The following is a 27,840-nucleotide window of genomic DNA, read 5'->3' as shown; positions in this document are numbered from 1 at the left end:
TATTACAAGCCTAAAATATCTTTCACAGCTTCAGATGGGGATAAGGGAGATAAAAGGACATCCTAGGCACCACCACAGCCATTTTGGACGCTAGCAGCCAAAAATAGTCTCTTCTCATATACAAGAGAAGCAGGTATAAAAGAAACAGAATTTGCATTAAAAGCATATTTTGAAAATACTGTGATAAAGTAAGAAATCTTTTTTTTCAGGATTGATGTTTTTGTTAGTCATTTCCTAGTTTTAAGGGGTTTAAACTTACCCATTTTCACAGTAGGTAAACAGAATCACAATCTGTAACAACACATTCATTAACTTTGGGGCCTTCAGTTTAAAGCACTTAGTTTGAACTCAGAAAATACAGTCCATATCGCCTTTAAGAAAAGAGACAAGTCCCAGTGTCCTATACAACACTATTATTCCTGTAGAAACTCCACATGACAATAACATGCCTTGTTTGTCTTGTAATATTAGTGTCTGATTTATGACTTTGAGGTACTTAAAGTATGAAGCACGACATGGTAATGTAAAAACAAAATCTGTTCCAGTCTAAGTAAGTGTAGATTTAGTGCTACTGACAGACTGACACTATCGCAAAACTGAGCGTATATATCATCAACCCACTTGCAGGGCTTATAAATGAAATATTAACAATACGGGTCATGTGCCATTTATTAGCATTGAATGAATCACCAAACCACTGAAATTCTGAAGAAGTAAACACAAATATTAAAGTAGACATCAGACTTTTCAGGCTACTGTCTCCTGTTCACAGTAAACAAACATGATGAATAAGCATCCTTCTGATTTCTACATACCTTTCAGGAGTTTCCACTACAAGAATCTACATGAAAATCCTGAAACAGCTAGAGCATATAGCTTCTTCCCACCTTTTTGCGGGTGTAGTAGCATATTGTCTGTGAGACCAAAGGTCTTTTTGAAATGCCATCTTTGAAACTGTTCAAGCAGATCAGGTTGGCTGAGAAGAGTAGAAAGAATCCACTCAGTATACCATATCAACAGACAAACATAGAACATAACATAGGAAAGAGATATAAACACAGGGATTGTAAAAAAAGGAAGGTAAAACTATGTATTCAGTGCTGGTCCTTCACTGGTGGGCTCATCAGAGAGAAAATTTCTTATAAAGCTGTTCTGTTTTAGCACACATTGTAATACAATCTTGACACACAGATCAGGAGAACAATGATGATGCTTAAACCATGAGGTCTCAGTGTAATGAGTACTGTAAGCTGTGTAGACTTTTAAGAAATTAAAACTGATTAATCTTCTCTGAATAGCCCAGCTGACTGTACTTGATCTCCTTGTTTTTGCAGGGCACTGAAGAACTAGAGGTTCGAATCCTGGTACAGGCTCGACCAGGCCAAGATATCAGGTCTGTAAACAGCCTACTTTATTAACAGTGAAATATCACTGTAGGGAATAGAAAGGCTGGTGACTTTTACAGTAATTTTTTAACCATAAGTAGTACTGACATTTTGACAATCTGACTAATGAACATCCCTGGACACTCCTCATTTGGAGCAGGACCAATCAGGGAAAGATACTTTCAGTCTCATTTTGTTTTTCTTTCATTTTTCTTCTGCGCTGTGATTTTCAGACCCATAGGACATGACATTAAAAGAGGTGAATGTGTGCTGGCTAAAGGAACCCACATGGGTCCATCTGAGATCGGTCTCTTAGCAACTGTTGGAGTAACTGAAGTAGAAGTTAACAAGTTTCCAGTGGTTGCAGTCATGTCAACAGGGAATGAGGTAAGAAAAGGATGTTTAAAATCAAGGTCTGAATTACTGTATCTTCTTTGGGACAGTGTTTTGGATAGTGACTTCCATCCTACTCCCAAGTAGACTCACTTTTTGAGCTGCAACTCATGCTGACCTGAGGTATTTTTATGAGTAATCAACACATAATCGGCTGCTTGTGCTTTCGGCCCCAAGGGCTCTCTCACAAGTCTCACACACTGCCTTTACCAAAATTTTGATAATATATCCAACCATATGCCAGCTGCTTTGCTCCTGCTAGAAAGGGAGGACCTTGGGGTAGTCATGGTTGTAATTTGTACTATCAGTTATGACTGGAAGAGTAATTTCTTTTGAGCATCACTCCTCTGTAGCAATAGTGCAAATGGCAGATAACCTGTCTTTGAAAACCAAATAGTACTACCAATTGCCTTACCATAGTATTGTGCCTTTCTTTTTTTTTTTAGTAGTAACACATGTTGAAATCCAATCTCCTCTTGGTAAAACTCCAGACCAGCTTTCTTTAACTACATCAGAAAAATCAGGTTCAAGATTAAATCAATTTACTAATTTTACACGTGTTGTGGGTTGACCCCAGCCAGCAATTCTGCTTGCTTATTCCCTCCTGCAGCAGAACAGATTGAGAATAGGAAGAGCAAAAGCAAAGGAACTGTGGGTTGAGATGATCAGTTCGAAGTTTATAGACAGCATGAATTTTGACCTATAATTTTGACTGTCCTTTGAGATAAACTCTTTGAAATCCAGACACAAACATAAACCCAGTAGCTGTATTCTCATACAGCTTGAATATGCTGAATTTTGAGAGATTTTGAAAACTTGTAATGTGTTGAATTTTGACATCTGATGGTATCCTTACAAATCCCACAACCCCACTGAAGGTTATTCTGTGGCTAATGTGGGTGCCTGAGGCCAGCCTTGCTGGGACAGAATCTTGACAGACTTCATAACATAGTCAGGGTGTAAAATTCAGGAAACGTACTGCTATCCAAAGAACAATCCAGAGATCTACAGTCATTACAGGTGATGAGTTGCTGAATAGTATCTTCCATATGACTGAAGGTTTTTGCATGTCATTAAAGGGTCCTTTACTGACATGGGCACTTTCTTTTGTATCATGCGTTTAAAAAGATCCTACACAGTGGGTTTCTTAAACATCCTATGGAGATCTTCACAGAAATAGTGCTGCTAGCCAAAGCATCAAAATTTAGCCATGATCCATTTTTGGTTATGTTTACCTTACTACCTAATACTATTGCTGTAGTTTTTACAGGTACATCATCATCATCATCATCATTATTATTATTGTTATTGTTGTTGTTGCTGTTGCTGTTGCTATTATTATTATTTACCTCCTGTCAATATTTTGTTGTCTTTCTGTGTCCTACAAAAGAATTTCTAATGTATATAAAATATCTGTTTACATATGTATGTTTTGTAGTTTAACTTCCAAAATACGTAACACATGTAAGGCGATTGCCATGATACTATCTTGAGTGAAAGATTTTCATCCAAAACAGTAATTGATGTAAGAACCAAGCTCTATTCAATACAGATTGTTGTACATTGCTGCACATTCGATAATTTATTAATTTAAATTCACAAAATCACTTTACACATATATTTTATGATAGGTGTCTAAGAATATCCTGTCCAGTCTGAAGAAGAAAATTCTCATTTGTGTAAAGGCACAGTATGCCAAGGAGACTGACTGAGAGTGTTTCTGGTTTTATAGCTACTGAATCCTGAAGATGACCTCTTGCCAGGAAAGATTCGGGACAGTAACCGTTCAACTCTCCTAGCTACAATCCAGGAACATGGCTATCCAACAATCAACTTGGGAATTGTGGGAGATAAGTAAGTACCACATGTTAGTAAAGATGTCACTTCATATTCATGCGGTGCACTTTATGGCATCCATGGAAAAAATACCAGAGAAAATGTCCCTCATTGCACTTGTCACAGTGTTGTGACAAGGTACATCTTGGAGAAGATATTTTACCCTTTTCATTAGAGAAATAAATAAGTCTGTTCTAATATTAAGAGGAATCATTTGATAAAAATTTTATTGAATGGTGTTCATCTTGGTTTGCCTTGTTTGTTGAAACATCTGTTACTGCTGCAAATTGAATGTATTGCTGCAGTATCATCACAAGCACCATACTTAATACATGTAGGAGGAGACAATTCTACAGCAACTATACTTTTTTTCTGATCCAATAAAGGGAGGAGAAAAGTTTCTCTCAGAGTTTATTTTCCATGCCAAAATTAGTTTAGAGTATAAAATTTTGTCACATTCTGAGGGACTGTCTTTTGGGAAAAGCCCCATTGCTGGATGTTGCCCAACATTTCCAGAAATATGTCAAAGAATTTAGAAGAATCAAATTTTTTTTTCCTTTGCTGGTCTCTCCACTTTGATTGCCACAGAGTAGTACCCTGTGATCAGTCTTTCTTTCTGTTCATCTGACAGTGATTGCGCCTTGTTTCCCAGTGGTAGTGAAGTCACATCTCCTGTTGAGAGCTCTAGGATAAGTGATTGAAGTGTTCAGTCTTTTGTCCTTTGCAAAACTGTGCAGTGCCTGTCATCCACGGCTTGAGTTTCTCAGCATAATGTATTTCCTCTGTTTATGGAGCCCCAAAGGCTTTGAACAGGCTTTCTTGTTTCTCATTTTGGGTATCAAACCGATAGACTTGGTTTGATAGGGAGTTGTTCAGGTTCACCCTCACCTGTTTGAGAAAAAGGGTATTCCTTGTGGGTAGGTGAAAGTGAGGCCAGATTAGAAAGAAAAAAAAAGAGGAAATAGTGAATTTCAGCACCCACACTTCACATTAATTGGTGACAAAATTCCCAAGCAGGTAGACAAGGCTACTGCTAGAGAATAGCTCCTTTCAAAACCAGACTTCCCTAGTGCAGGATTCAATACAAAACATCACTAGCTTGTCAGAAAGTATATGAATGGGCCAACCACTGCGTGGTTTTCAATATGTGAACAAATCTGAATGGTGGCCCCAGGAAATGCGGTTGTATATGAAGTGTTCATACAGGGAATGTGACACTCAGCAACCATGGCAGTGGTTGTGATCCTAGAGAAAGCAAACCCTTCTGGATCCTCTCAGTGCATCCAGGCATCCTTCTTCCTTCTCTGGCCTGGCAAAACTCCATTGCTGTTCTAAATAGCAGTAAGTACCTAAAAGCTCCTGCCTGTGAATGCTTCCAATTTCAGGGGGAGATACCATGCAGAGTCTAAAGTCATGCGATTATTCTTTCCAGAAATGGTATCTAAATGTTCTGGATCTCTAGAGTGTTTTCTATATCATAAATATGGACCTTTTTAGACTTTAAAGCACTGGAGCAAAGTTCTGAAAACAATTATATCCAGAGATCAGGTTCTAGATTTACATATCTGAGAAAAAAGAAAACAGCCATAAAAAGGCTGTTAATCATAATCAGCTCCTGAAAGTCATCCCTACGTAAAAGAAGGGTTGGCAGGGGTTTTCTCCAACAAAATATTGGAGGTGGAACTTTTTGCTATCTTCATGACCAAAAGTTACTGCTACTGTCATCAGCATTACTGTCAACATCAACTTACATAACTTTATTAACAGTAAGTTAATCCAACGGAGAAGATGCTTTCCCCTGGACATCTTCCTGGTAGCCCCTCTGGCAAAAGAAGACTGTAAAGCTTGTTTGTTCTTTATGGCCTTGTCCCAACCTAATAGGTGTAGTCTCAAATTTGCTGTTAAGTCAACAGCAACAAATGGAGAGTTTAACTTAAGGTCATTGTGCAAAACTATAGCTATGTACTTCATTGCCTTCAGAATTTTTTTCTGTAACCTCCTAGGCACAGAGTGTCTGTGAGGATAATTAATCTTGAAAGCTCTCAGTAATAAGTAGCAAGCAATTTTTAGTGAGATTTAAGGCCCAATTTTTTTACTTTTCTAAGACCATTTTACTTTTCTGTTTTTACAAATATGTTGTGTGACCCTTTTTTACTTGTTGGATGCTAGCTGAAAACCAGACTGCAAACATACGTATCAGTCAAAGGCAGATAAGTGTCTGCAGCTTTGCTTTCAGTTATGAGAGAGGGTGATACTTTTGAATCCTCCCTATTAAAATATTCTCTGTGTCTTGAAGTAGTATTACCTTGGCAAAGGTATCAAGAGTTCTTTTTAAACTTAGTTTCATGCTTGGGGAGTCATTTCTGCAGAGGTAGTTACTTTAGCTCATAGAATAGAAATGATGAGCCTCCAATTGTAGACTGATTTTGTACTTTGCAGTAAGTTTTGAAATAATAATTTGGTACTGTTGACTTAGCAAAGAATCCTCCCCACCTGATACCAGGATTCTGTCTTATTACGTCTTCTGCCGTTCTCACACTCACGTGCCCAATCCATATATTTACCACAAAATGCATCTGCAGTTCAGTTTCAGTCAAAGGGAAAATCTGGATGTGTAAATTAGTTTGATAATAAGTATGGTATTATTTCATAATGTAATAAATCTACTAAGAGAATGTTGCCCATATGGATATTTCAGTATATAACTTTCGGACTAACATGACTGATTTGATGGAGTACTGTGGCACTTGAACAAATGCAAGAGTCTTATGAGAGAGATCTTGCGAAGAGTACAGTTTTGACAGTTAGCATGTTTCTAGACAAGATGAACAAGCCTTCAGTGTCTGTTATATGGTTTACTGGAGTTAAACCATGGATCACGTATGTTTGTGTGTGCTCATATATATGTGCAGTTTATTTTGTATGTATATTATTTATCCAAACAGTGAAAAAGAGAAAGATTTTATATGCCTGCAATACCTAAAAATGTAGTAAAAATACTGGCAAACAATATTTTTCAGAAGGGAAAATTAAAAACTTATAATTTTTTCTTTGAAGTTATCACTGTAATGTATTTATTTCTTCCCAAATTTCACATTTTGGGTTGGTTTTTGTTTTCTGTTTTTTGTTTTTTTTCCCATATTTCTTCTTGTTTATATATTTTACATTGAGTAAATTTTACTGCATCTTACCAGGAGTGTCACTTCCTGTATATCATAAGCATTGACTGGAGTTTGAGAGCAGCTAATAGAGAGCACAGCTGAGTATTACTATTGCTGTAACAGGTCATTTTTTAACAAAAATAGAAATTCTGTCAGGAATATATACAGAGCTAATATTCAAGTGTGAAAATTGTTTTAGAGTAGTATTTGTGAAGACAAACTCAGAGGTAAGTATTCCTATATTTCATTTCAGCACATGAATCACTGAGGTGTTTAGGTAAGAAAATAACTTGTTCAGCTATTTCAAAGCCCAGGACTGTGATACACATAAACATGTTCCAACAGAGAATGTGAAAGGATGGGGAAGCATATGGAATGTCTGTGAGTGGCTGCAGAGTAGTTAGGAGCACTTTAAAAATGCCTTTGCATATTAATCATATGTGAAGTTATGTTTTGAACTGGCCACTCAAGTCTCACTTAGCCTATATTTGTATTTTCAATGGAAACCAATATTTATTCCTTTTTGGAGAATTTTAACAATTTCTGAGATTGCCATTGTTTGTTTCCATTCTCATAAATAGGACTCAATATTCAAAATTAAAAACAGGAAGTCCAAAACACATAGATAAAGTCTACACTTAAAATCCTAGAAGCAAGCAATAGGAGAAAAGAACAAACCTGGGAAATGTGATATAGCAGAAGTTATGGCTGGCTAGAAACCAAGATTTTCTTTAGTTAGCCTATAAAAACCAGGCTGGCTGAAAAGCACACATCTCTGGGTAGAAATGGAAGATACTCCATTTCCAGAACTACTCCAAACACAAGAAATAAATGCTAAATCAAAAAAAGGAAGAACCCTTCTAATGTTGTTCTTACTGTTGTGTCTTACATCTTTGTCTGAATCACAGAATCACCTGCCAAAAAACTGCAAAAACAACTGGCCAGTTAAAACTGGTATTCAAATGTACTTTTGAGTGTTGTCTCATATAACAAGAACAAGTTAAAAAGGCCTAATTTAATTTCTTTTGCTTATAGTCTATAAAATTATTTGGTTCTTTGGAAACTGTTGATCTGATCTGTAGAACTCCGTTACCTTAATTATCTGGATATTTTTGTGTCTGATGATTTCATTTGTCTTGTTCTTTGTATCCACTGTTTATTTAAAGCTGCAAAGTTTAGCCCTAGCAAAATCTGCAAGTGTGGGCCTCTGTTTTAGAAAGCCATCTTCCATTTTGACAGTTTTCTTTCTATGAGAGACTGTCTTATTAAACTTGCTAAAAAATTTCAATCATGTATGTAATGAATGCAATTTCCTCTGTTTTCACCTTTGTTTATATGAGTGCGTTTTCCCCTTCTCTGCATTCTTTTCCCTATTTTGTAATTCCCTTATCATTTTTCTCACAGACACATATAACATTAGCTGTTTCCAGCTGCATTTTCATTTATGAGCCTGTGATTGCACAATGGAGAAAGAAAGAATCTCTCTCTCCTTAGGAGAGGAATTTAGGAAATTCACATTATCTGCACAGTTGCTTTAAAAATTTATCAGAACAGTTATAAAATCAGCAGCGTATGAGAGCTTTTCTACATTAGAAGTGATTAGTTCCTCATTTATATACCTCTCTTTTATGACATAGAGCTCCTAAGTGACAGGTAAACACATTAAAAATCACCCCCGCTATTATGACAGCATTACTGTATGATATCCCTAAAATAAAGACACTGAAAGAGTTCCTTCATATTTTGGAAGGGATACCAAGATCTCATTCAAGGATTCAGTCTGCCTGAATTTTATGTTTGCCATCCAAAATGAGGTTTAAATCTTTTGTACTTGTGTGGGTTGCATGTAATTACCAGTATTATAATTCAGATGGAACATCTGGAGTGGAGGGAGGAGAGTGGGGAAACTGCTCTGACTCTAAAATTTCTCATGCAATATCAACTTGTCATATATCATCATATAAGTTAGAACATGAGATAGAGGCAGAGTTCAGCCACAGAATCCTAGCCTCTCCCTGCACCAGTTTAATCTCCAGCTTGGGTACAATCAAATATACTGTGAATAGAATTAGTAGTAGTAGTAGTATCATTTAACAAATGACTGCAAGAGAAAGCTTGTTAGAGAAAAGGCCTTAAATCATATGTCACAATATTAGTTTTCGCTAAAGTGACTTCAGTTCTAGATCTGCTCAAAGAATGGTGGTGTTATAAAGTGTGATCATAGCCTAATGAATCCAGGGTCACTGGGTAGCAGTTTGAAGGTGATTTAGATATGGAGGTCCTCTCTTTCATTGTGCTCTGTCAAGAATATTCTCCTTTTCAAGCAGAAATGTTTAATATCTGTCACAACTCTCAATAATCATTAGTGAAAACTTCAGATAAGTTGTCATATGTGACAAGTCATCTCATCTAATGCACTTATTCAAAAAACACAAAGAAACATCTGAGCCAAAACAGAGGTGAAAAAAAGAACTTGTAAAACGGGGCAGTACAAGTCCCAGGGGATCTTCTGTACCAGTAGGAAACTACATAGTGTGACAGGTAATAAAATTTCATGCTGTAGAGGTGACAGGTGGAAGGCTAATGCACCACAGTGTGTCATTCTCATAACTGTCCTCAACACAGGCGTGGACTTCTCCCTGAATTAGCATTTATAGAATCACAACCCAGTAGTAGAACATGACACAATCAACAAATAATAAAGAGGACAGAGTACTATGAAAATCCTCCTATATTTGAAAACAGAGGGAATCTGTATTTGTTGGAGGGAAATAAAAACTACCGTAGTCTATGTTTGAGGCGTGTATTAACATTTTAAAAAATACTTGGAGGCATAGGTTCTGTTTACAAGAGAACTTCAGCCTCTAGGAGCCAAAATATCATTCACTTAAATGACTCTTATCCTCCTCGATATCTAGATCATATATAGGAATTTGAGTTCCCAAGTCACTGACAAATTTTTGAGGATTGAAATTTTACTACTAACACCATAGAAGAAAGTAATTAAAACTAATAAATGCAGTAGATGCAGAAAGATCAAGTAAGTGGTGAATGTTGAAGATGGGTCACTGTGTCAGCAATATGAATTGCTTAGAAAACTGATTATTAGTATGTTATTGATACAACCAAGTATGAATTGATATATATAGGAATAAAGAATGTAAATAAAATTTACAGAATGGAAGATTATATCCTGAGACATAAAGATTTAGGAGAAAATTTGAGCATTGTAGCAAGTAATCTGCTAAATACAAGTTCTAGCGTATGTATAAAGAGCTAAGTCTCCTGTAGAATTAGGTTATTTTTGGCCTTACCTTTGTATTCCCAGGACAAAAAGACAACAGTATATTGTATAGAATTCAGAGGAGAACCATTAAAATTTTTAAGTTGTTGACAGACAGATCATATAGTCCAGTGGTATCAGAACTCAGGCTGTTTAGTTTAACAAAGATATTCTTACAAGATGACTTGATTACATTTCAATAATACTGAGCCACATGGAGAATAAACTTTTAATGACGTTTCTATTTCAGCAGCAATGGCTAGATATCAAACTTAGACTAATTCAGACTGCAAATATAGCATAATTTTAACAGTGAAAGTAATTAGTTATTAGGAAACTATATCAACTGCTTTGATAAATACTCATTTCACAATTATTGAAGTTATTTCTCCTGGTCGCAAATAATCTCTTAACTTACTTCAGATAATTAAATTAATTTTCATGTTATAATAATGTAGAAGAAGCACAAACTCAGAAGACCAATACCAGCAGAAATAACACAGCAACAGTGATCTATAAAGACAGAATGCCAATCAGAGCTTTGGCTATTTTAATACATGATGCTCAAATGAATTTGAAACTTTGTGGAAATTTCTGCAAGTTGCATTTGATTTCCTTACCTCTGTGTAATTCATTGCATCACTTGGAAACATCTATAGTTTCAGTCTGCCTCCTTGGAGAAAAACATTGTGAGACTGAGAATACTCTTTGAGTTTAGCACCTTTCTGGAAAAAGTTCTTGATTTCTGAGACTGCTGTCCGTAATGTTGATGAGTAAAACAGAAGCTGGGATCATTTATGAAATCTGAAAGTCTTTTGTATGTCACTTGCTGACACAGTGACCCTATTTTGAGAAACAAAGACAGACTTTGTTCTCTGACAGTGGATAGGAGAACAAACGAGGGACTGCAGCCATTTTAGGAAATGGCTATCTTGGGAAAACTCTCAGAAAGAAATGGACATCTAAACATACCTCCTGTGTCATTTTAACCTTTTTCCATGACTTCCAAACAACATTAGTACACATCTGATTTGACAGATCCTTTCTGTCATGACCTGCAAGGAGAACCCAAGCATGGAGTTATAAGGTGATAAAGAGGATTTTAGGTTTCATTTGAGTAGTGTCCATGTGTGTCTTTAAAATAATAGGCTGCAGCTGCTGTGTGCAGGATCAACTGAGTCTGGGCTCGGAACTGGGGAGGGAGGTTGGTTTTGTTGTTGTTAACAGTCCAGCCAGCTGAAAAGAAGAAAGGGCTCCAGAGTTGCACAATGACTATTTATGACCTGGTCCATTTCAATCTTCAATGTCTTACTTTAGTTTTTTTAAAAAAGACATTTATAAATCTTCATGTCAAATTAAGTTTTTTTGCATTTTACATTTGATTGTCCTACATTTAAGAGTATAAAAATGTAGATTTTGGCTTATTTTGTATTTCTGTTACAAGGAACACTATCTGGAAATAATTTCTTCCCAGTGAATCTGACTTGGAAGAAACATATTTAAAAGGAAATGATGTCTTCATAAAATAGGAATTCATAGCAAAACACTGTTTTCAATAAGGTCCTGATAGAAGTAACTTTCTCAGTTTTGGACATTTTTTCTAAACCTGCTTCTTGGAGCAGGGTAGCCAGGTATGAAGCTTCTCATGAATGAAGTGGCATCTTTATTGACTATGGAGATATAAAATCAAGATAAATACAGTCCTTCCCCCCTTGTAGTCAAGAAGGTGACATTTAATATGACTTGCAACCCATTTCCTGAATAAGAAGCTAGAAAGTATGAGTAAAAATGTTTTAATGGGGCCCATCTCCAAATACTTTCCCATTATCTGTGGTCCTCCTTCCAAAATGTCAAGGTGTTTAACACTTCATTTTGCTTTGTCTGGAAGTCAAGAGTAAAGAAGTTTCTCCGCAGAGTCTGCAAGGAAAGATGAACTACGCATTGTTGGCATGCCCAGTTGAGCCTAAATCCTTCCATAACTTCACTCTTCATCCTTGTGAGAAGCCTGTCCAAACCAACTGAAATGTGTTCCCATACACCCTTTCTCTCCCATTGGCTGGCCCTGCAGAGAGGAAGCATTTCCCATGTTGATTCTGAGTATTCAAAGCCACCAAGGGGGACACAGCTGGGCACAGAGCATCCCTTTCACCCCAGGAGCCTCTCTCCTTCCCTGGCTCTTTGTTATACCCCTTCTGCTTCCTTTACCCTCAGGAAGCCAGATGTTTTTAAAGAAGAAGGGACACAGAGCTTCCAGAACACTGCGGAGACAGGCCTACCAGATTGGTGAGCACCGTTTTTAAAACACTTGGGACGTTGAGGCACATGCATGCTCACAGGCAGGCTTGACTAGGTGTCTGTCAGTGCAGAGCTTGGAGCATGGATTCTACCAATGGTTGCCATACAGAAGCAAATGGTCTTTTATTCTGTCCATTAAATAACACTGCCTTGTCAGTTAAGTTCTTATGCACCAGTGCACTGTAGACGTACATGGCTCCACAACATTGATGAAATTAAAATTCTTTTAATACCAAGAAGGTTTACATTACTCATCAGTAGCAGCAAACATCTTTATCTATCAAGGATTTTCCCTTTTAAAAATAGAGCAAATAAGGAAGAAACCTGCTTGAAGGTAGCAGCAGAGTACAACTCTAGGGAAGTCACTGTTGCGACTCTTCAGTCATACCTGCATACTTGTTTTTCCATTACCATGCTGATCATCTCTAAAGCAGGCCAGCTGGAATGTTCATGAAATCTCTAAATTATCCACTACACCTTTTGTTCTTTTTTCTGAAATACATGTCCAGTTATATGGTCTTATTTAGGCGGATGGCTTAATGCAGATTAATTTACAGAATTTACCTCCTAACACAGAGAGGCCAAAAGGCCAGGAGTGGTAACAGAGGGAGAGTAAACCACCTGTATTTTCTCCATTAGCAAACAGAAAAAATAGTTTCTATAGTTTGATTCTTGCTGGAATTAAAAATAGGCAGAAAAGTAATGAAAAACCTATCAAAGGCTAGTACCTGAAAATTTCAGTCATGTGAGGCTCTTCACTGAGGTTAATGGGCCTATTTTTATAACATTTTAGATTAATGTGAAGAGCATGCTATAGGCTGCCTGCTTTATCAGAAACTGCTTAGAAACTGGAATCTGCCAGCAGGTGATCAATGTCGGATACCTCATACAAGTCAGTACACATATCGTTGCTAACAGCCTAAATCTAGAGGACACATTAAACAAGCCTTTGGGCTCTTCTTATCAGTGCTGGAGCAAGCATCAACAAAAACCAGGCCCTAGAATAAAGCCTTGCTACCCAAAGCATGAGCAATAAGAAGATGCTTCTGCTCCCAGAGCAGGAGAAAATGCAATGGGCAGACATCTTTGTGCTTGAAGGAATATAGTCCAGTATTGTAGAGACAAACGAAGTTCTAGTTCCTTCCATTGACTAACAGCTGTCAAAAAATTGACTTGCTGGTCTCAAACAGGGTAGGTTTCTGTTCTTCTCTTCACTTATTTCTAGTAAACTGTAGCTTCTTGAAGAATTTGTATTATGTTTTAGTGATCAAAAATTGATGTCATATTTCATTTGACATTTTCAAAAAAATAACTATTTGTTTTAAGACATAGCTGATGACAGGGAATTTCAAAAGGCCTTTTTATATCGTCTCTGACCTGTGCCTTCCAATTCATTTTTCTTCTGGAGACAGACATTTTTTCCAAGTGACTGAGTTATGGTTCTGTAAAGGGTGGAACTTTACAGAGAAAACTATCATTTTAAGGCATTGCCTTTAGGGACTGCATTTCTACCTGTCATAGAGGCATCCATACTGTAGTTCAACAGCAGTTACACCAGTTTACAGGGGGGATGAATTCACTTAAAACATATTTACAATTTACTCCTACTTAAAATTGAAGCTAAAGCAAAATGAAAAAGTAAGAAATTCCATGATAACAATACCACATCACCATGTGTCAGGTTTTGTAACATTATTTGCTTTATATAAGCAACTGGCACTAATTACATCAATCATAATATTTTACTTTCGATTATGTCAGTATAAGGCAATTCTCATATTTCATGAGTGCTCGGAAAGAAATAATTGCAGAACCATGTTTACCCTTCAGACTCACCAGTGCACCATCATCTTTACTGATGAGCAACATCTTTGGCATTGATTATTGTATTGTGTGGTGTAATCTTCAGTCATATTATTTCAAAACCTAGCTACAACTGTTGAGTATTTTCCTCTTCAAAAGTGAAAACTTTTCAGTGAATCCATACATGCTCACTTCCCTCATAAGAAGGAAGATAAAATAGAAGCTATTTTCTTTACCAGTGATATCCCATCCAACTTCTTGGAAAAACTAATTAGTTTCTGGTAAGTGTTGGGATAAGGTTCATTGTTCTCAGCCAGTAAAATAGCCAGGGATAATTTATTGATTAATGGAAAACAGCAGTTCTCAGGCTGCTTTTTACACTCAGTGGACACACACTAGCCTGGATTTAGAGTGGATGAAGTGCTCACAGGTTAGTACAAGGACACAGCACCTGAAGGCAACTTACCAAAGCTCTCATCCTGTTCTTCCAGTACTAATGAAAAAAATCACTACAATTCACAAGCAAATGCTTGGAGATGAATGTACACAAGCAGCAGACAAGAATGTGATACAGGACCCAGCCATCAGCAGTGTAATGCCTTCACGCAGGAATGTGCTCCCCAGCACATCAGCACCTGGCTGCTACAGCATGGGACCTTTCCTGTTGCACTCCCATGGCTATTTCTGGTTATAACCTCTCTGCTCTTTTGTCATTCTGGCATATATGAGTGGAGTCTTTTGAAACATTAATGAAAACAGTGAAGTAAAGTATGTTATCATCCAAGTAGAGAGAAAAAATTGAAGGCATTAGGCAGATCTCATGGTAACTTCAGCAAAAGAGTTGAAGACCTCTGATCAGTCTTTCTGAGTTCATAAATGCAGACATGAAAAAGATTACACTGCAAAACAGTGTTCTTATTTGCAGCACCATCAATTAAAGGAGCAGCAAAAAGTAACAAAGACAGATTCTTTTATGTTGCTATCAGATAGACAAAACTTACATAGTCATGTTGAACAAGCCAAAAGCTACTGTCATTATTCCAGCTTTCCTCACAAGCTGGCCTATATTCTTAGGGAAAACATACTGCATCTGTTCAAAGTGATCTAGGGAAATCCCACAGAAGGTAGAAGGAAGAAACATTATGAGAACATGATGAAATACACTGGAGAATTTTGAAACAAATACAGTTTCAGAAGAGTGCCCATATGTTCCTACATACATCATCAAAATCAGATCAGCTCCTGCTTTAGAGAACCTTACCAGTCAAAACACAGAATTCCTATTACATTCAAATATTCATTCATTGAATTATGTTAATTGAAATACATTCCTCAAATTACATTCAACATTACATTCTACAGAAGCTGGGTTTTAGTTGGCTAAACCTAATATGGCATCTATGCACTACTCTGCATCCAGCAGATTACTGATATGCAAAATATGCCTCTTGACCATGAGGTGAGAAGTGGGTGACAGACTTTGTCTTTATGCCTAGATGCATTCATCTATTCATTTTGAAATCTGTCACCTCAACTGAATGAGCACAAGAAGAAAAATGAGAGTTAATCATAAAGGATCAAATCTATATCCCATCTTTCCTCAAACAGAAATGTCATTGAGCTTGATGAGATCTCTGAGTACAATAAGTTAGTTCACTCTCTTGTTTCTTCGATGAAAGTTTTACTTCAGTAAATTCTTTGTTGTTTTGGAGGTGTTTCTTTTTTTTCTGATGGAGAACTAGAAGCTCAATTGGGAACTTTGCATACAAGGGGAATTTCTAGCAGGTCTTTGTACCGTTATTAAGTCTTGTTGTAGGAGATCTGTTTAGCAGAAAAGAAACCTCTAGAGAAGGCAAAACTAGCACATTGTTCCCCGTTTGTGCAGGCACAGCCAGAATGTGCTAAACTCAGGGTATCTGCAGATGGCACATGTTCTTTTGAATTTTACAGTCAACTGCTGTAGTTTAGAGGAGCAGCTAGTCTCCTTTGGTCTTTAGTGTGAATGGTGTGGGATCACTGCTAGCATTTCAGTTTTCACTGTGTCCAGGATCTGTAGTTCCTCTGAATCTATGAGGAATCATGTCTGAAGGGGTAATTATTTCAGCCTATAATTGAAATACTTGAAATGCTTTCAAATAAAGTAAAACAGTATGCAATAAAGGTTACTCAGCTCTGCTTTTGTACTCACAGTAGACACTTCTGCATGCATCTGGTGCATTATGGTGCATGCCCATCTTTCTGTATCTGTGTCCAATATATCTGTAAAGCATTCAGGTTTAAGCTGCTAACTGTGACGGTTTGCATGCACAGATTTTGCAAGTACAGGTTTCCAGAAGATCTGGGTTCATAAAAGCCTGGGCTGATGCATAGAAGGGTACAACAATCACAAGTGTTTCTATTAGTCACCCAACCGTAATAGCTGCGTATGGCAATGAACAAGGACTGGAAATGACTGTCAGGTAATGAGGTTAACTTGAATGAATGAGACTACTGTGGGAAAGGACTTGGTGGAAATGGTCCTGGAAATTAGTACTGAACTATGGATTTTGTACTGTGACAATGGCTTGATAAGTCAGTCCTAACTAATTGTTCTAGTTCAGTTTTACAGTGATCACTTATTTTACTGCAGTGGTAGGTGATGCAGATCACCATTTGTTGTTATTTGTTTTCTAAATTAAATTATAAAACTGAGCAGTTTAATTGCATGTATCAAACTGCTAGTGTTAAGGGTTGTATCACAGAAAAGGCTGACAGATTTATAATTAATGACATTGAAGCACGGCAATAGAATCAACAGAAGTGAATTAACAGACGTTGATTTCTATTTGAAAGAGAAGATTACACTGTAATTTAGGGTACTTCAAAATGGCACTTAACACATAGAGAATTCTTTAGTCTTGACTGTAATGTAGCTACTTCTTTTGAGAGAGATAAAGGAAAAAATCTTCTATGTGGTTGCTGTCTATTTTAATGAGACTTGCATCATTTTCTTGTTCAAGGTCTAGGCTCCTGTGTATCTTTTCTGTTCAAAGACAGCTCAATAATCAAGTGCTGTATAACAGTTTCCCACAAACTAGCTTTGATAATCAGAATTTTTCATGAATCCAGAAGGTGTTCCTATTCTGGTATGCTGCCATCCTGCAAGCCCTCTCTTCAAATTAATGAAATCAAGTGGCACGTTAACTGCAATGTCATGCATCTGCTTACTGGATTCTATGCATGCTGCTGCCACTATACAACAGATACCCTCCAACTAATTTCCAGATTGTACTGCTCATTCTGTTCCATAAAGCTGAATAATGAGGGTCAGGAAATTGAGGTAATAAAATAGACACTGTTTATCAGCCTGGCAAAATTAACAGAGAATATCAGGATATACTTAAAAGTACATGGACTCTTTATGCAAAGCATGTCTGCAGCTTCAAAAATGTATGTACAATACACATATTTGTACAGACAGTCTGCTAGAGATGGAGATTTCCACTGTTGAAAGAAAGTTTGGATTTGTGCTTACTTATCTATATGAATAGTTTCATAAACTGTACGTAATCCTTACAGAACAAATCTTCTGAGTTGTATTTATGGAAGATATTGGGATGTGATCTGAAACATACATAGAGTATAGGTTTTTTAATGAATTGCAGCATGTTAGGAAAGCACACTCTCTTCTTGTACACAGTGTCACTCTGACTTTGAAAATCACCAGATGAAACAGAGTACTTTTGCCATCTGGAAATGAGACTTCCCATCAAAATCTATTTTACATTGATTAAGGTATTCACCACTGTATTTGAGTACCTGTTACAGTTACGTCCGTGAAGGAAAAAAATCCAAGAATAGCACTTTGACAAGACATTTTAAAGGATTTATCATAGTAAATTAGACCATTAGTCTAGCGAGTCCAGTATCCTGCCCCTAGCAACGGCCGAGGCTTCAGAATGTAGCTTCTGATTTGTACCTGCTCAGACAGTGAGTGGTTTTCCTCAACTTCGTGGTGATTTGTCACAGGCCTTTTAGAACAATCTTGTCATGACATGCTCAGATGCCAAAGTTATTTTGTTTATTCTTTCAGAAATTAGTAGTCTTCAATTATTTATTCCCTTTCCGTGATGATCCAAAGGAGAAGCTGCTCATTGTTATACAACAAATGAAACAAGTAGTATCTTGTTATCTGATTATATCAAATATGTGTTAATATGCAATATGAATTTAACATGTCATTCTGCATTAAATCCACTAAAGGCAAGGAAGATGTTTGCTAGGGTGTTGATTGAAGATTACAGCAGGTGACTCCTGTGAGGAGTGTTTTGTGTTAATTGCAGAGTCATGGAACTACCAGCCTCAAGTAGGATAGAAAGTTAGATAGACCTGAGTGACAAAAAGAAATGTGCCCAATATAGCAAAAAGAGAGAAGCCTTCTGCAAAGGCAAAGGAGGGAGTTCTGTAAATACCTCCTTTCTTCAGAATAAAAACCAAACTAGCATAATCATTTGGTTTTTTACAATACCATTTCTATCACAAGTTTCATTTTGGAAGAACTCAGTGCATTTTGCAACTACCTAAAGATGATGTGCAGTGCTATTGTTCAATAAAGTTTTAGTGGTAGAATTTTTAAATGTCTTGCATTATACAGATGGTGAAGAAAGGGCTATATTATACAGCTCGTTCTACTGGAAATGCTAAAAAAATGCAGCAAGTCCAGTAATCTTCAACTTCTTACATGACAAGTAATAAAAACACTGTATGATGAACTATTCTGGTGGTACACTACCCTCATAAACAAAGAGGTGAATTGTGCCCTCACCTGTTTTGAGTTTGGGCTTATTTCGGGCTTGGTTTTTTGTTTTTTTCCTTTATTAAGTAATTTTATATATAGACACACACACATATATATATTCAGTATGTAAGTAGGAGCACTTTCATTCTATTTAACTTTAAAAACATAGACTTGTTTGCTTTTTGCTGTTCCTTCCATTAGTCTCAAACCACAACCAAAAGCAAGCACGCTTCATAATCCAGAATTAGGATGTTCCCAGACAGGTGGTCTTGCTCTGTAATAATCGTGAGCGATATCTTATTACATACAGATTACTACTTAGATCATCAGTATGAAACAATTGGTTCTGAAGAAGACGCTGACAGGAGCCAACAACAAACTTGCTTCTTTCCTCTTGCCTTCAGCAACTAGTGAAGACTTGTCCTGGTGTTTGGATAAAATGATCCTGAGATTTCAGAAGGGGCAGCTGAGAAAAAGCCTGTTTCCTAAAGAACAAATAAGGAGATGGTTTTGCTTGAGTCCGTATGTTTTATATTTTCTCCCAAAGAAAACAGAGTTCAGCCATTCGTTATAGGCCATTTAGAGTATCCAGGATACCCAGTACCCCAAACAAAAGTCACGGAGGCATGCCACAGTATCTGCAGCCACTGTTTCCTTTAAAAAAATGGTAGTGTATAATTAAATCTGATTACAACCTACACTATGGCATCAGCAATCTGCCTTTCTTTTTGCTGTAGTTTGTTGCCTTCCTCTTACAAAGCAGTATGACCCTCGAGAGCGGATGTGACCCAACACAAAGAGAAAAGCTTTGTAGGATAACCACACTGTGATGCCAAAGAAGATGCTGCATCAGTCACTGGACGGGGTGGAGAAAGGATCTGGAGTCTTTCTGCCTACAAGGCCTAACCCGGGCAGAGGACACTTGAGGGCTCTCTGGTAAAGAGATGAGGAGTGTGCAGGGTTGCGTGCACTTGAGGTACCTACTCAGTGAGGGAGCGCAATCTGTCTTGTCTCACATGAATTGTAGTGCACACAGCACCACATAACGCTACGTGCTGCTTCTATTTCACTAAACCATGGGCAAAGAAGGGATGCTCAGAGGAAAGGATTTTTCTTTCTGAGACCTTTTGGAACATTCAGTTTCTGTTAGTCTCTGAAAGGTCAGCCAGGACTTGCACAGTATTTCTAGTTTTCCTGTTTCTAGTGTAAACCCCAAAATAACTGCAGTGATTCTATCTTTTAGAGAAACGTAGCCAAAGGTCCAGTGTACATGCCAGTTGGAGCCTGCAAAGCCTTGATAATCTCTAATGGCATTTTGTAATTGAAGCGTGGCATTTAACTGAGGTGCTATATTCCAGGTGAAGTCCTTTATACAGTCACTAGCATTATTACCCATTCATTCAATTGCATTCTAAGAAGGAACAGTATGTTCCCATGAAACACTTTCAGGATCATTAAAGTAAAAACATAATGTTGAAGGAACATTACATACAGTCGGCAATTCGCCAGCCTCTGGTCAGTTCACAAATGTTAAATGCAAAGTATGTATGCGTTTAATACATTGGAAATTCTTTTGGATTCCTTTGGTCTTGTGTAGATTGTATTCCACTGCATGCCTTGAAGCTCTGTATTATCATCAGTACTTCTGTTAGATAGATAATGGCTACTTCAAAGTTTCCAGTTTAGATCTTAAAAAAAAAAAAAAAAGTTAACACACCAAAAGCAATAGATATTCAGCTTCTATCCTTCACCTTTGCAGTTACACTCTGTATGGAGGAACATTACAGCGCCCCATACACAGTTTCTCTTGAAGGTAGACAGATACTTGAACAGAATGGATTGTGTTTTTTCAAGACAAAGTGGATGTACAGCTTGGCTTTGCTGCAGAGCCTTCTAATGGAAAAGATAAACAAAGGATTTACTCCCACTTCTCACTAGTGGAAGCCTGAAGTGGAGCCTTACCCCCATTTTTGCACACATCAGATAAGCTAGACAGGTAGTACTGCAGCCTGCTTGGTGGACAGTAATTTTCATGTGTCAGGTCCCACTATGTAGCCCTATCAGTTCATCTAAATCATAATGTGTATTGCTGTATACCCTGCAAATTACATACTTTTAGACGCTCATATTAGTGTTCTTCAATCCCAACCTAAAGTATCCCACTGTTCCTGTTGTAAAGCTCTTGGAAAGAAAGGTGCCAAACAGTGTAGTGTTCACTTAATGAGACTGCAGTTCTTGACTTGAATAGAGCAGTGTGGAGTCTTACGGAAAAGATCTTACATTATTCTAGAGCTGTATCTACTTCTTAAAATCCATGTGTATATATACATCTGTATGTGTGCACACAGACATGCTATAACTCGTAATAGTTCCGTGCCACTAATCTGCTTGCCTGTTCTTTTCTGTAGCCCAGATGATTTACTGAATGCACTGAATGAGGGTATCAGCCGTGCTGATGTGATCATTACATCAGGAGGTGTATCTATGGGGGAAAAGGTATGCTAAATTTAAGTATGACTTGCTACAGTATATATAAGAATTTCAAGCCAGAGTCTGTCATCAGAACTTCTACCCTTTTATTAATGTTTATTAAAGAGGGATCTTACTTTTTTAGAACACTTAAACATGAATTAATTAAAAAAATAGTCTTCAATGCTATCCTCTTTCCTTTTGTCTTATTACTGTACTATAGTAGACATAGTACAGCAGGGAAGATTTCCATTCTTGGAGTGAGTGATTTGCAGATGTGTTTTTATTTAAGGAATGATGTATGTAGTTATGATGAGGAAGGTGCTTGGTTAATAGCACACAAAGGCAACAGACTTCTTTTTATTTTTAGAGCAGGTAAAATGTAGCTAGGATAAAGCTACTTTGAAAGTACTTCAAAAAGCAACCTGAGTATATAAATAGCTCTTTCTTACTCAGCAGATCTGTTTCCTGAATATGCCAAAGCTATATCTGTTACAGAAATAGTTTTATCACATTTTGCACCTGATAGTCCTACAGAGGCAGTACATACAAGACACAGTGAGCTGATATATTTGCCTTTTGAATCATTAACAGAATTGTTGATTGAGTTCCTGTTGGTAATCCCTGTGCCAAAACCATCAAAGAAAATAGGGATACACAGATGCTGGTGGGGCGTAGATGAACCTCCAGGACATTTATTAATCATGACTTATGCGAAGGAAAACTCAGATTACTTTTTGATCCCAGGCTGAATCTGTGAGTTTGGCAGGTAAAAGAAACATCTCTCCTTTTATAACTGATACTAAAGACAGTCATTAGGAGATGGCAAACCTGAGTGCTGTTTTTGTCAATTTTCTGAGTAGAAATCATATTGTTGGATACATCATGAAAATGGGTACCTAGTTAAACCAGTGCCAATTACTTTCAATCCCGTTATTGTCCTCAATATTCCTAGAAAAATAATCAAGAACAAATGCTGGTCTTTAAATTGGGAACATGGCGACATAGTGCAGACACAGGAGCACTAGGAAGTGACTGGACTGCTGAATAGTTTTACAGACATTTATGCCTTCTGGCTAATTTCTCCCCAGTCTGAATTTGAGACAAAAGCATAAAGTCAATAGGCTCTATACTCTCCTGATGCTTAGCCCTCTGATACTGCACTTTCAACAGTTTTGATGAAATAACTCTGAATGTCCAAAAAGTAAATAGAAAGTAAAATCAGGGTTAATATAATCAATTATCGAGAATTCAAGCCTGGCTGAAAAAAGTTACTGCTTTCCAAGTATTTGAACACACATCATTTAAAAAAAAAAAAAAAAAAAGAAGAAGGAGAAACTGCAAGGAAGCTTTAGATTTACTGCTTCCAAAGTGTCTCTTCACAGTTGACTGTTATGTCCTGTGTCTTTAATCTCACTAAACACAACAGACAGGATACTACATCTTTGAGCACAGCAATTTTCAGTAAAGACTAAACAAGTAATTCAATTTGTTTTAATAACTGGATCGATTGTGTTTATGCGAAGTCATTTAACTTCAACTAACACACAAGCCACCCACAGTTTTTCCTTTCTAAGGACTGTTAAACCCAACCACTGTGAATTAGACCGTGTCCCCAAGAAATTATAATAATGACAGTATCCTGGAAAACTATGATTTCTACAGTACAGTATTGATTTAAAAATACTAGGAGATCTCTTAACTCTACTGCTAAATAGCTTTCATGGCAAAAGTTACATAACTTGATGATTTTAAGTCTTAATTTTGAACCATAAAGGCTTTTTCCATCTTTGACCTAGAGAATGTTTAAGTATTAGGTATTTGTGGGGTCCTCTAAGATTCTGATACTGCAGCTGACTTTTAAGTAAATATATCACTATGTCCTCATGGAGACAGGTTTGGCACCTAAAATGAGTCTGTTCTTCACCTCTTCTTTTTGAAAGTACTTTCTTTCAAATACTGGAAATTCCCCACTGGACTGTAGCACTTTCAGGATATGAAAAGTCTTTCATCTTCACTTGATATTAATTAATTGCTTTGAATGCTTAGATGATGTAAGCCACTTTGAGTTACTTAATTGATTTTCTTTTTTGAATTCAAACAGGACTACCTTAAACAGGTGCTGGATATTGACCTTCATGCACAGATTCACTTTGGCAGAGTTTTTATGAAACCAGGGTAAGAAATCTTTCTACTTAGGCAGCATAGATGGAGGCTATATTGGGCCAAATATCCTGTATAAGTGCTTCAGCAGATTTCAGTTTTCCAAATACACTATAAACCACATGGTAGCTATATATGGGAAAAGAAGCAAAATCAGTCCTATTCAGATTAGTCATTGCCTTTATGGGTGATACTAACTGGAATGGCGAGATTCCTTTTTATCGGTAAGAGATATTTCTCTGGTAACTGTTGCAAATCAGGTTTGGGGATTGGGAGGAAACCAGCATGGTATAAGCATGGCCACAGTCTTCACTGTGTTCACAAAGCTCAGATATTGACATTGTTATGAAATTACTGGGGAATATAAGGACATTTAACTGCTGGTTTGCTTAATGAGCATCTCATTTCACTTCAAAATTTGCATAAGTCATATTCCTGCAAACAAGCAATTTCTTGAGAGAGGTGGAATGACAGCTAATTTACAAAGTTTTATCTAACTGGCATATTAAGCATAGTAATTTTAAAATAAACACAATCCTTTATGTGTTTAGTCTGCCTCGGAAAACTGTTTCAGCATTGCTTTCCTTTGCTGTAGCACTGCAAATTAATGAGTCTGGAAGTGTACTTTGTAGAGAAAATGAAAACTATGTGTACTGAAAATAGTTCCCTCTCACAGTATAGTAGCAGAAAGATGTCTACAGCTCTTCCTCACTAAGTGCAGTTTGTTTGCAAACTAGGTTGGCATGGCCCAGTAACACAAGGCCATGTGCAGCTTTGAGGAATGATTCCCATAGTTGTTGCCAGGGAGCAGAACAGAAAGTTGTGTTTGCTGTGAAAACAGACAAATACTTTTACTGTCTCTGCATACAATCCAGTAAAGAACCGCACGTGGGTTTGGTGCTTGTGCTGCTACTACCACCACCTCCCTCCCGTAAAAGGAACAAGTGAGCTGAAAGCATGCTTATTCCTGTGCTGGATGTAGCCCAGGCATGGAAATTGCTCACTGCTTCTGTCATACTGCTGCAGCCAGTGGGGGGAAGACCCAAAAGTGGGATCTGCACTCCAGTCTCTGCTGCTGACAAGAATGGATAATCTGATTTACAGAATTCAGATTATTAACTTCTGGTTCTGTCTTATCTGAAAGCGAATGTAACTCTTTCTTCCAGTGATCCCTCAGTAGACTTGTAGCAATAAACTTTCAATAACTAGCCAGAAAAGATTTAAGAAACATTATTTTCTCCAACCATCCATTTTAATTTTATGCCATAAATTATTTTTACTGCTACCGAAACATTTGGTCATCTAATCTTACTGAGAATGTAAGCACTCTCATTTTCATTGGCTATAGTGCAATCGCAAATAATGTGTCTTAGTTTTTATTAATTCTGTCTTAAAAGGTCTTAGATATGAATTGTGATTACTATATTAGGAAAAATTCCCTTAAGTAGATTCCAAGAGCAAAGCCAGAATTTGCTTTGTGTGCCTGTGTTTCGATGTGCTACATGGCTGCAGAGTGATGCCTGGGATTTACCATTCCTCCACTTGATCTGAAAGTTGCTGAGCTAATGTAAGGTTGTATCTTGTCAGCAGCACTGCCAGAGGAAGGTACTGGAAGACTTTACCAATGATGGTATTGAAATCTCATATGAGAATTCAGAGTTTCCAGTAAATATGAATTAGCAATTGGATTTTTTTTGTACCTCAGTTTGTGTACTGGTTATAAGACTTGGAGGTGTAGCATGTAGTTCCCATTAAGTTAGAGACATTTTAAACTGGAAACTGCAAACACCAACTTCCCCTGGTAAAATAGGATATTGCTTAGTCCTAGCGGATACAAAACTAGATAGTAATGATCGAAGTGTGGCAAATCTCCAAAGTTGCTGCTGGTCAACAACTGTCATCTGCTGACCAGGTGATAGTTGTTAGTTCAAGAGAAAGCCAAGGAACTCAGCCTAATTATTGCTCCTGTAACGTATCATTTCTAATGTTTAAAAGGATTACATTACCGTAGGTATATAGAAGACTTTTTTCAATGGATGAGTCCCTTTTCTTTGCCAGCCACATTCTTGAGCCATCACATTACTGTCTTATTTGTATAACTGTAATAGCCCTGGTAACAAGTAAGTAAAGATCACTCAGGAGCAGCTCTGAAAGGCAGAGTTCTTTACTCATAGACCTCGGTCTTACCTGACTGCCGCTCTGCCTGTGTGTCTGAGTTTGTTCATCTGCAGACCAGCTAGCATTTGCCACTCTGGAATACTGCTCCGTTGTCACTACTGCCATAGACAAAGGAGTAAGGGAAATTAGTATCACTAATGTTAGAAAAAATATGGAGAGCCTTATATGTAAAACAAATACAGCTCTGTAACTATGTAATTTCAATGTTACTTCTTTGTTTATTGGCTTCTAGCATGAAGACAGGATTTAGATTTTTGATTACTAGTTCATCTGCTTTTAGATGTTTCCTCACCAGAAGCAAAAACATCTATTTAAAACTTAATGGCTGAATACCAAGAAAAACTAATTGTTCTGTCATCACAAAGAGAGTATTATACCCGCAGCATGGAATAAGCAGCAAGTGCTAGTGAACTGCTTAGAGAGAGAAAGATCCTGTTTTGTTTTCTTTTCCAAATGTTTTAAATAATAATATAATAACGTTCAGTCAAAGTCTAGTGCAGATATTAAATAGCTTTCCTTTTCCATAGCCTGCCAACAACTTTTGCAACTCTGGATATTGATGGCGTAAGAAAAATAATCTTTGCGCTCCCAGGTAAGATGTTTTGTAGATTACTTCTGTTGCTGTGCATAGATGGCAGCCATGAAACAGAATAGTAACATTTCACAGCACCTATGTCTGGCGTTGGCAACCCTAAGGGAGGTACCTGTAAGGTTTTCCCAGAAATTTCCAGAAGAGATGGACTTAGGGATATGCTAAGGAGTTCTTTCTTGTTCCTGTCCTCAGAATTTGCCAGTGTACAGGCCTTATGATTTCTTCCATCCAACAATTTCCTTGGGTTTTGTAAGTGGTACTATACAGGGGTGTTTTTTTCCTACAGCTCCCTCCACCTTCCCAGTAAATATTCTGTGCATGTAAATTAGTGCATCCACTCTGAAGTACTGAAAATGGAGACAAAAGTGAGGGAGTGCCAAGGAGCATGTCACAGAATAGTTTTTTTTGTCATGAGTGTACTGTGGAACCAAAAGAGGGCAGCATCACTTCACCTCCTGCGTGCTGCGTCGCCTTGGGAAATCGCCACCTTCCCAGTAAACATTTCCATCAGGATCTGGCTACAGATCTCTACCCTCCTAAATCAGGAGGAATTTATTTTATTCGTGTTGCTATGTCTTTGCATGGATTTCTAGCTACACAAGGAATCCTGCTCTTGATAAGCTGGTGGTTTTCATATGTCTCTAGTGCTTTTTCTCTCTCTTGTTTTAGTTGCTGTAGTACATTCTCCTCTTGAGGAGAGATCAGTGAAGCATCTGTCGGATTGTAGTATTTATTTTAGAACTGTCATCTAGGGAAGTCCAGATGTGTAAGACAAGTAGTGTTTGACAGATGTTGATCATACACATCTCTTGTGAGTCAACAGCAAACATATAAATCAGTAGCATTCTCCTCATAATTTCTACTAAAGCATTTTGCCACTCTGTTAGGGATGGAAAGTTATTTTTCCATGGGTCTTGGAAACCTTAATCATGAATCAAGAGCCCTATCAGCTAGGACCTATACCTGTGCACAATAAACCCTGTTCTGGCCCCAGACAAATCTAGGCATAAGATAAAAGGCAGCGGAAGAACGGAAGCAAATGATAGGGCCTGAGGAACATGGGGCAGTTCTGGTCAGAGCAGGATTTCAGCACACCATCATCTAGACAGTGTAGCTTTCAACAGGTGTACTTGCCACATGCCCCTCCGCTCTTGAGTGAAATGTCTTCGAGTCCTTTAGAGTGCAACTGCTATAAGACCATGAAATCACTTTCATCATTTCACAGAGTAAATCAAGAGTAAACCACCAACTGTCCTTTGTCCTACAGGCAACCCTGTGTCAGCTGTTGTCACCTGCAATCTCTTTGTTGTTCCTGCACTGAGGAAAATGCAGGGTATCCTGGATCCTCGGCCCACCATCATCAAAGCCAGGGTAAGAAGCTTGTCCTCTATTTAAAAATTCTCTCAAGATGTTGAAGCACAGCTCTTTTGGCTCTGAAAGGCTATCTTGTTTGGGGCATCTGAGCCTTAGACTAGTTATGGCAAGTTGAAGGAAGTTCACACAAA

General features: G+C 37.5%; 1 protein-coding gene across 25 annotated transcripts in view; it reads left to right on the top strand.

The window, feature by feature from the left end:
• The window catches only part of GPHN (gephyrin), a 293,302-nt gene that overhangs the window by 261,352 nt on the left and 4,110 nt on the right, over positions 1-27,840 (top strand). For 15 of the 25 annotated variants that reach the window (XM_042790904.1, XM_042790910.1, XM_042790902.1 and 12 more), the window contains 7 exons: positions 1,335-1,393; positions 1,619-1,772; positions 3,511-3,632; positions 21,342-21,429; positions 23,507-23,580; positions 26,271-26,335; positions 27,603-27,706. In XM_042790904.1, the coding sequence (XP_042646838.1) occupies positions 1,335-1,393; positions 1,619-1,772; positions 3,511-3,632; positions 21,342-21,429; positions 23,507-23,580; positions 26,271-26,335; positions 27,603-27,706 (666 nt within the window). Of the gene's footprint in view, positions 1-1,334; positions 1,394-1,618; positions 1,773-3,510; positions 3,633-12,269; positions 12,342-21,341; positions 21,430-23,506; positions 23,581-26,270; positions 26,336-27,602; positions 27,707-27,840 lie in introns of all 25 variants that reach the window. The other 10 variants (XM_042790897.1, XM_042790894.1, XM_042790887.1 and 7 more) reach the window with 1 other exon arrangement.

The sequence above is a fragment of the Tyto alba genome, unplaced genomic scaffold (assembly GCF_018691265.1).
Source record: "Tyto alba isolate M040663 unplaced genomic scaffold, T.alba_DEE_v4.0 Super-Scaffold_18, whole genome shotgun sequence".
Lineage (NCBI taxonomy): Eukaryota > Metazoa > Chordata > Aves > Strigiformes > Tytonidae > Tyto > Tyto alba.
This window is presented reverse-complemented; position numbering and strand designations above follow the sequence as displayed.